The sequence below is a fragment of the Eptatretus burgeri genome, chromosome 1 (genome assembly GCF_056783735.1).
Source record: "Eptatretus burgeri isolate ZD-2024b chromosome 1, Ebu_testis_v1, whole genome shotgun sequence".
NCBI lineage: Eukaryota > Metazoa > Chordata > Myxini > Myxiniformes > Myxinidae > Eptatretus > Eptatretus burgeri.
Window position 1 is genome coordinate 22370526 of NC_140961.1, and position 9933 is coordinate 22380458.

A 9933-nucleotide genomic window follows, 5' to 3' on the forward strand; every position below is an offset into this window, starting at 1 on the left:
TTCTCTGTGTCTCTGTGTGTCTTTCTCTGTGTCTCTCTCTCTCTCTATCTCGCTCTCGCTCTCGCTCTCTCTCGCTCTCTCTCGCTCTCTGTCTCTGTCTCTCTCGCTCTCGCTCTCTCTCTCTCTCGCTCTCGCTCTCTCTCGCTCTCTCTCGCTCTCTCTCGCTCTCTCTCGCTCTCTCTCGCTCTCTCTCGCTCTCTCTCGCTCTCTCTCTCTCTCTCTCTCTCGCTCTCTCTCGCTCTCTCTCTCTCGCTCTCTCTCGCTCTCTCTCGCTCTCTCTCTCTCGCTCTCTCTCGCTCTCTCTCGCTCTCTCTCGCTCTCTCTCGCTCTCTCTCGCTCTCGCTCTCGCTCTCGCTCTCGCTCTCGCTCTCGCTCTCGCTCTCTCTCACTCTCTCTGACTCTCTCTGTCTGTCACTCTGTTTCTCACTCTCGCTCTCGCTCTCGCTCTCGCACACACTCTCTCTCTGTCTCTCTCTGTCTCTCTCTGTCTCTCTCTGTCTCTCTCTGTCTCTCTCTGTCTCTCTCTGTCTGTCTCTGTCTGTCTCTCACTGTCTCTCACTGTCTCTCACTGTCTCTCACTGTCTCTCACTGTCTCTCACTGTCTCTCACTGTCTCTCACTGTCTCTCACTGTCTCTCACTGTCTCTCACTGTCTCTCACTGTCTCTCACTGTCTCTCACTGTCTCTCACTGTCTCTCACTGTCTCTCACTGTCTCTCACTGTCTCTCACTGTCTCTCACTGTCTCTCACTGTCTCTCACTGTCTCTCACTGTCTCTCACTGTCTCTCACTGTCTCTCACTGTCTCTCACTGTCTCTCACTGTCTCTCACCGTCTCTCACCGTCTCTCACCCTCTCTCACCGTCTCTCACCGTCTCTCACCGTCTCTCACCGTCTCTCACCGTCTCTCTCTGGCTCTCTCTCTCTCTCTCTCTCTCTCTGGCTCTCTCTCTGGCTCTCTCTCTCTCTCTCTCGCTCTCGCTCTCGCTCTCTCTGTCTCTCTCTTGCTCTCTTGCTCTCTCTCTCTGTCTCTCTCTCTCTCTCTTGCTCTCTCTCTCTCTCTCGCTCTCTGGCTCTCTCTCCCCTCTCTCTCTCTGGCTCTCTCTGGCTCTCTCTCTCTCTCGCTCTCGCTCTTGCTCTCGCTCTCGCTCTCTCTGTCTCTCTCTCTTGCTCTCTTGCTCTCTCTCTCTCTGTCTCTCTCTCTTGCTCTCTCTCTCTCTCTCTGGCTCTCTCTCCCCTCTCTCTCTCTGGCTCTCTCTCTCTGGCTCTCTCTCTCTGGCTCTCTCTCTCTGGCTCTCCCTCTCCTCCCTCTCCTCCCTCTCCTCCCACTCCTCCCTCTCCACTCCTCCCTCTCCACTCCTCCCTCTCCACTCCTCCCTCTCCTCTCTCTCTCCTCTCCTCCCTCTCCTCCCTCTCCTCTGGCTCTCTCCCCTCTCTCTGGACATCTCTCTCTCGCTCTCTCTCCTCTTTCTGTCTCTGTCTCTGTCTCTGTCTCTGTCTCTGTCTCTCTCTGTCTCTTTCTGTCTCTCTGTCTCTTTCTCTGTCTCTTGTTGTTATCTCATTCCCTTCCTTGTTGTCTATCTTAGTGTGACTGTCACCTACATTGCCTTTTAACCCTTTGTTGACTCTCTCTTCTATGATCCTCTATTTTGTACAAAACCACGAGCAGTACTACTGCCTATGCTGGTTCTTGATTTGAATGAAAACCCTTGGCACTCCCAAACTGCCTCGTGAGATTGTGCAGTGCAAACGAGCTGTTTTGTTCCAACAAGTTGATCCCACAATGTTGAAATCGTTATTTGCTTCTAAAAATGTTTCTCGAATTCTTTGACAGTTTCAGTATCGACTCCAAAACTTGCTGTAGATTGATGATGCATACGAACTGATACAACAATATGCCTGGTGTTTGCTTAATGGCTCAAGTGGTGGGTTTTGGATCCTCGGGTCCTGAGTTCAAATTCTGCTTTCCTGTTGAATTAATATCAGGTGGGGTTGACTCAGCCTGTCATCCTTCCGAGATCGGCAAAATGAGTGCCAGTTTGCTGGTATCCTTTGTCGGTGTGGTGATCCATCCAGGATTGTGCCCAATAGCCCAGGAGACTGCTTAGGCAGCACCAACGCTCTGCACAGAGTATGGTCCCATTGGATGGAGGGATGATACAACAATGCAAGTTAAACGAGGTGCAAAGTAAAATGTGAATGCTCTTCATTTCTTTATTTATTTTAGCGAAGTTGACTATTTCTTCATTCTTTGTTTCTGATCATCATCTTTATTATTATTATTATTTTCTGTTCAACCCGCCATATTCTGTTCACCATGCCTCCCGCAGGTCTGGTGGGCTACCGCTCAAGGAGTGCGTGCGCATCTCCAGAAACTGGCAAGCAGGCCGCTGCTCCCAGCACAACCTGTTAGGCTGGAGAGACATGTACGTAACGATGGCATGTATCATTATCAATATGCAGTTCGGGACAAGTTGTGATGCAGATGGAGTTCATGGAATTAAAATAGAAACTGTTAACGTGGTCGGAGGGTTTCAAGACTCGTCGTCTGGTGGAAAAGAATGGAGTGAAATTTGAGAGAACTACCGGGGAGAGGAAGATTATACTTTGGAGGGAAAGCTTTAACTTGATGCCTGCGGATGGAGTGTGGTGGAAGTTGAATAGTCTTTTCATTGTTGTGTGCAAAAATAAATTAATTAATGAATAAGTTTCTAGAATTGGAGGCCTTGCAGAAAATGTTTACACTTTTCCGCAATAATTTTGAAATGGGACAATAAAAAGACGTTTGTATTCTCTCTCTCTCTCTCTCTCTCTCTCTCTCTCTCTCTCTCTCTCTCTCTCTCTCTCTCTCTCTCTCTCTCTCTCTCTTTCTCTTTCTCTTTCTCTTTCTCTTTCTCTTTCTCTTTCTCTTTCTCTTTCTCTTTCTCTTTCTCTTTCTCTTTCTCTTTCTCTTTCTCTTTCTCTTTCTCTTTCTCTTTCTCTTTCTCTTTCTCTTTCTCTTTCTCTTTCTCTTTCTCTCTCTCTCTCTCTCTCTCTCTCTCTCTCTCTCTCTCTCTCTCTCTCTCTCTCTCTCTTTCTCTCTCTCTTTCTCTTTCTCTTTCTCTTTCTCTTTCTCTTTCTCTTTCTCTTTCTCTTTCTCTTTCTCTTTCTCTTTCTCTTTCTCTTTTTCTCTTTCTCTTTCTCTTTCTTTCTCTCTTTTTCTCTTTCTCTTTCTCTTTCTCTTTCTCTTTCTCTTTCTCTTTCTCTTTCTCTTTCTCTCTCCGAAAAGCTGGTATTCCTGAATTAAGGGGGGGGGGGGGTAACTTGTCCCGAGTTTCACCCTCTATCTAGTCTTTTGATCCGTAGGAGTTTCGTAAATCGCCACCTATTATTGTCCTTCTTTCTCTCACAAAGTCCTGAGGACAATTACTCACCTGATGCTGGCATTTTGCGTCGGGTATGTTTGACGCGAGTATTCAAAATGGGATGATCTTGTGCAGATGCCAGCTTCGTTACACACGGCATGTTGCACGAAGATTTATAGGAATTCCACAAAAACAATTTCACCTCCGATTTGTAAACGTTATTTTGTGCCTGAGATACGGAAGGCTAAGTGTGCAGTATCATCTGAGAGAAGGCCCTTTGGTTCAAAGCAATGATCATGATCTGTGTATTTCAAAATGAAGGAATTTTTCCAAGTGACATCAACGTTCTTCATGCGATGGAACTTTGTACTGAAGTCCAAGTGGAGGTTGAACTTTTGCCGCGGATTTCTCTTACACAATTCGACTGTTGGGAAGGCCTGACGGAGGATCTGGAGCGGTACAGAGACTGACTACACGATCATGTCCTGGTTTTGTTTTTACTCTAACCGAGTCATCTGTCAGGTTGATATTTGAGTCTTGTCTCTTCAAACATTTTGAAAACCAATGTAAACTGGAGCGACACTCTGTAGAGCACATACCTCCACCAGGCTGAAGAGTTTACATTTTGTATCCCACTGATAGGATCTGCATCCGAACCTGAACTAAAATCTTGTCACCTACCCAACTCATCCACCAAGTTTTGACGTCCATCAACAACGTTTCGAAACACCATTCTAGATGTCGTTTTTCGTCGTTGCAGGAAAAGGTCATATTTTTTTTTGCCCACTTTTCATTTGCCAAATCCACATACCAGCATTTCACTTGCTTTTGGTGGTGTGATTCGTCACAAGGTTCTCCGTCTCTCGGAGGGACGTTAAGCCGAGTGTCCTGTCTACCAGAATTGGTTTGTGGACGTCAAAGATCGTGCAGTGTCTTTCATTGAAGAGGAGGTGAGTGTTGGCCACACCCTGGCCAGATTACAAATTCCCACCCGAATAAGCAGGGTCAATGCATCAGCGGCACAGTCGTGCCTCAGTAATGATGCAACCAGAGAGCCGAGTTTGGTATTGAATCGCAGTCCAATATGTATTCCCAACAATAATGTGGTGTTGGCAGTGCTAATTACAGCATACAGCTAACTCGAGGCATGGAATTGGGCCTTGGTACCAGCCTGCCCTCATTGAAAAGAGGCATTGGGATCTTGAACGTCGACAACATAAATGTGGATGGGGAAGTCAGCCTTTCCTTCCACGATGGAAGATGCAGAGCCCCTCGCTCGGGCAATTTCACCAGTGTGGCAGTTTTAAGTCAAGTCCAACTCTGTCGGGGATGAAACCCAGACGAGGGTTCATCGGTCAGCACGCTTCCGAATGGACTACTCACCCATCTCGGAGACAGAAAGCGAACCTAATTTTTGCAACCATGGCAGGTACTATTTAGCAATGAAATACAGATGCTTTCCAATGGAGGAATGAGAAATTTTCCAGCAATTATCGAAATCCTGACTTTAAAATTAATCGCTTTTGACGTTTGCATTAATTTGATTACAGAATTTTCGATGAGGAGGGGGCTTTATGTGGCGTGCAAAGAGTTTATAGTTCTCTTCCTATTGGAGTCGCGTATTCTCAAGAACATTTGTTGCTTAACTGAAAGGTGGCAATTATCGGCGAAGGGGAGTTGGCATCAACAACTTGATGCAGTGAAGTGAAAACGATTTTGATTGGTTCTGTTGAATTGCTGATCCTGTAAGTAATTTAATCAGAGTCTGTTCGTAGTGCGGTCGCATTTAGAGATGGGACGTAACTTTGGCTACACGAGGCCTGTGTGCTGAACAATGCAGCTCGAATGAGAATTTAGTACCTGTATTATTTTACATTCTCTTCTCTACATTAAACAATTGCTTCATGTTGACTCGTCAAAACACATGATAAAAGCAATAGCGTTTCACCGGCGATACCGCCTTTGTCCTTGAGCAAATAAATCATCAGAAGGGCGGCTCTTAACGGATGTGCAGATATCTCGTGGGTAACTTCAGAATAATTATTGTTAAAATTATAGACTGAGGCTTTCAAAATAATTGGAATCTCCCACGATTGAGCCGAGTCTCTGGGCCGATCACTTTCACATCACAGACATGTCGGTGGTCTCTCTGTCTTCTACTGTCCTCTTTCCGGTCTTGCACCTTCTGCTCTTTCTGTGTTTTGTCCCCTTCCCCCCCTGCTAGTTTCAGGAGGGCATGCACAATCTGCCACTAACCTCCTTCTGGTGAAACTCCAAAAATCCAGGATCATTGCTCATCTCCACTTATTCGTTTTCCTCTTTTTTTTCTCTTCTTCTTTTTTCCCCCACCTGTGGAACCAACTACCGCATTCTCTTCAATCTCATTCTTCCCTCCGGGTCTTCAAGATGGCTCTTCACCACCATCACAGATCATCTCCCTTCCACAACCTTGATCCTTTTTGCCCTCGTTAACCCCCTGCCCCAAGCCCTCTTCTTTCCGGGTTTCCAATACACTTCTGCGATTGATAGTTTGTGGCTGCATCCATCTTGTTCACCACCTGTGCCCTCCCCTGCTCTCATTGTTCACCACCTGTGCCCTCCCCTGCTCTCATTGTTCCCCACATACCTTGTCCCACCAAGCCTCCCTCTATTTTGTCCCTCAACCCCGCTCTTGGTGTGTACCCCTCTCCCCCCCCTCTTTTCTACTTCTCTCTTCATTCTATCACCTGCTGGTCCATTCTGTGCTCCAGCTCCTGCTTGTTATACCATTCAAGTTTTAAAGGAAGCTTTTAGCTTAAGGTGTGTGTGTCGTTCTGCTGTTTGATGGATTTTTAAGCTGCTTCCCCCACCCACCCCCCCCCCACGACATTACCCTTCAATCCCAACCGCAGCCTTTTACCCTGGTTACTGCTTCATGCTGACCGACTGTACATCTCCCAGGCCTCTGATGTTGTGTCCTACGGCCTGCGTCAAGATGGCCTGTTTGCTCGTCGCCCCCTGGCCATTCATCGATCCCCGTCAAACCCGACCTCCCACCGTGGTGTTCCCAAACCCTTCCCAGACGTTTGTCGCTTCCTTGTCTTTGACAATGAAGCAGTCATTGCCGGATGCAGGTATAAGTGTTTTCTGTAGGTTACGCACTGTCCCTACTTCATGTCATGAAGGATCCCCATTTATGGTTGTTGTTTTTTTAATGTTTTTAAATTGAATTGATGGTTCCACATTGCTTTTTCAGCGATGGCACTCTGCGCATGCACGGTCCGTCGGGGAAGCTCCGTGCACTTGTGCAAGTGCACGACCAGGAGATCAGCTCGTTGGACGCACGTCCCGGTGTATTGTTGTCCGGATCACGTGACCACACGGCAAAGGTCTGAGTTTCTCGGCTCTCGGGAATGGAGGACGTCCATTTTGTAGATAGCAGAGAGAACAATTCAATTTGTGGATTAACCATATTCCATGACCTATGATCATAACCTTGAGAACCTTCCAAATTTTTGATCGCTTTCAAGCTCAATGGGTTTTATTTTCTTTGGATACAATATTGCTTTCAATTTTAAATTTTCACTTCAACCTGTCGCACTCAATACAAGCTCAGTATAATTACCCAGTGGATGGATGTTATCTTTTTCACCCCGTTTGTCCGTTTGTCTATGGGCAGGATATCTCAAAAAGTTACGGACGGATTAGGACTAAACTTGGTGGGCAGGTTTGGGTGTGTTGCAAGGACGAATTGATTCGGTTTGGTTGGAGATCCAGATCCAGATATGAGAATTAAAAAAACTTGTTTCGGTGATTCTTCCCCACTGATAGGGATAGCAAAAAACGATGTATCGCACGAAGTCTCAAAACGTGACCGGATTCGGACGAAACTTGGTGGATGATTTGATTTGGTGATGAGAACAAGCCGATTTGATTTTGGTTCAGATTTGGATCCGAATCCGGCCTATCAGTGGGACACAAAACGTAAACTGTTCAGCCTGGTGGGGGTATGCGCTCTACCGAGTGCTATTCTCATTGGGATACGAGTTGCTGGCAAATGGAATTTTGTTTTATATCCTTATCGCAATTTGGACGAATTTAGCAATAGATATATAAAATGCTGATGTCGTCTGGTATAGGTAAGACATAGATTTGTTGGGGGTTCTGAGATTGTAATTTCCCATCCCCCCTCCCCATTCCCCCTCCCACTCCCCTTTATTGATATCCAAATAAAATTGCTTGTCAAATGGTTTAGACATACTGTATATTATATAAATGGAGACGATTCAAGGGCAGCATAAAATGGCTAGCTTTATCACCCATAGCATGAAATAAAAAGCAGAATTGCATTTTGATGATTTGTAAGCAAATCGATTCTTTTTCATAGTTTTTTTTTTTTCAACTCCTTTAAAACCAGATATTTGTTAGCACTCGAACACCGTATCTCTCCTCCACCTGGTCTGGGTCATTGTAGCTCAGAGGTCTTGCAGCAGGCCTTCAAATTTCCTCGATCAACCTAGTGTCGTAAAATGATCGTAGTGCCTGTATTTTAGCTTGTGAGGGTAATCGGTCAAATTTTATATGGAAGCGTTTGTCTGACTGCTCCCCCAGGTTTGGTCGCTTGCCAAGGATGCTGTAGGAGAGTGCCTTCTCACTGTTCCTGTTGGAGACCGCGTCTGGTCTGTTGGGTTCAATCCCAACATGAGGTGAATCTGTAAACTCAATTCCCAGCCCCTATATTTGTGCTTCAACCTTTCCTGCCACTCTTCCAAAACCTTCCTATTCCCATCCCATTTTCCATCATTCTGCCTCACACTCCATTCCTAGAGCTGAGCATTACCCAGCCTGTTTCTTGTACTAAAAATGGAAGCTACTTTTAGGTGGTCATTGGAATTGTAGACCAGAGAGACATGAGAGAGACAGACAGAGAGAGATAGAGAGAGACAGACAGAGAGAGACAGACAGAGAGAGACAGACAGAGAGAGACAGACAGAGAGAGACAGACAGAGAGAGACAGACAGACAGAGACAGACAGACAGAGACAGACAGACAGAGAGACAGACAGAGAGAGACAGACAGAGAGAGACAGACAGAGAGAGACAGACAGAGAGAGAGACAGACAGAGAGAGAGACAGACAGAGAGAGACAGACAGAGAGAGACAGACAGAGAGAGAGACAGACAGACAGACAGACAGACAGACAGACAGACAGACAGAGACACAGACAGAGACACAGACACAGAGAGACAGAGAGACACACAACTACCAAAGTCATTTTACTCAAAATTCTTCCAGCTATGAAACGAGAACAGCCACTCGGTAGAGTGTATACCTCCGCCAGGCTGATTCGTTTCCATTTTGTATCCCGCTGATAGGCTGGAGCTGGATTCAGACCTGAACTAAAATCGAAACGGCTTGTTCTTGTCACCGAAACCAACTCATCTACCAAGTTTCCTCCCAGTCAGTCCATACCTTTTTGAGATATCCTGCGATTATATCGTTTTTGGCCCTATCTCTCAATGATGAAGGATTACTTTAAATTCTCGGATCCAGATCCAGATTGGGATCGTCACCAAAATCGAATCGTTTCATCTATGTTACATGCACAAGCTCGCCACAAAATTTCATCTGAATCCATGCACAACTTTTTGAAATATCTTGTAAACAAACAAACAAACAGACAGACAGGGTTCGAAACATAACCTCCGTTCACCTTCGGCGGCGGAGGTAATGAGATGTGTCGGGGTTCCAGAGATCAGTCGATGTCTCTTGGGGCAATGTTTATTTGTAAATTTTTTTTGTAATATATTTTGTGTTGGCTCGACATCGGCTGGTGCTGCACGTCGAGAATGTATTTCTCAAAAATACACAATCGATGTTTGTTTGTTTTTGTACACGTGATCGAGGCTCGTGAAAACGTTAGAGCAGAATGTAAGGGAACAAAATGGAAAGGGGGAAACACCAAGAACAGAGTAGAAATGAGAGTGAGAGTGAGGTCAAGGGGAGGGGGGAAAGGACACATGGTGGTGAACATGCTGCACACAAGCTGAATGAAACACAGCAAGAAGAGGAAGGGGAAAGTGAGGATGAAAGAGAAAAGGAATGAACCCACTGACAACTAACAGACAAAAAGAGGTGAGGAAGAGGGAAAAAATCGCAATGACCTGGAAAAAGGGAGTACTTGGGAATGGGGTCATTTGAGGTCGAAGAGATCAGGAGTATGAATTGGGGGGGGGGGGGGTGATCTGAAGTAGTGGTGAACAGCTGTTTTGAAGCCCTGGAGGAACGGATGGGACTGAACAAACTGGGGAAGTTGGTTCCACAGGTGAGAGAAAAGAAGAACCAAATGAGTGGAGGTGAGCGGTTCGAGAGTTTAGAAATAAGAGGGTTACTGGCAGACGTGTGCCCTCTAGAAACCTGCGAGGGACAGAGCCAAGAGAGGGCAGAGGGTGAAAGATGAACAAGGAGGCGGTAGAATACAGAGGCCACCGACCTGACTGCGATGCAAAGGTAGCAGGCCGAGACACTCAGCGCGGTCTTGAGAGATCCCAATGATTTTGGCCTCGTGGTTCCGTCTGGTTTCTCTCGTGGAAAAGCAAGGTATTGTGGAACAA

At 46.2% G+C, this 9933-nt stretch overlaps 1 protein-coding gene across 8 annotated transcripts in view; it reads left to right on the forward strand.

The window, feature by feature from the left end:
- The window catches only part of FBXW4 (F-box and WD repeat domain containing 4), a 112158-nt gene that overhangs the window by 51602 nt on the left and 50623 nt on the right, over window positions 1–9933 (forward strand). For 5 of the 8 annotated variants that reach the window (XR_015056462.1, XM_085874831.1, XM_085874854.1 and 2 more), the window contains exons 2-5: window positions 2328–2423; window positions 6233–6454; window positions 6577–6709; window positions 7932–8026. Coding sequence is in view for 7 of the 8 variants with exons in the window: in XM_085874831.1 (XP_085730957.1) it covers window positions 2328–2423; window positions 6233–6454; window positions 6577–6709; window positions 7932–8026 (546 nt within the window). In the remaining variant the exon portion in view is untranslated. Of the gene's footprint in view, window positions 1–1983; window positions 2179–2327; window positions 2424–6232; window positions 6455–6576; window positions 6710–7931; window positions 8027–9933 lie in introns of all 8 variants that reach the window. The other 3 variants (XM_085874863.1, XM_085874876.1, XM_085874885.1) reach the window with 3 other exon arrangements.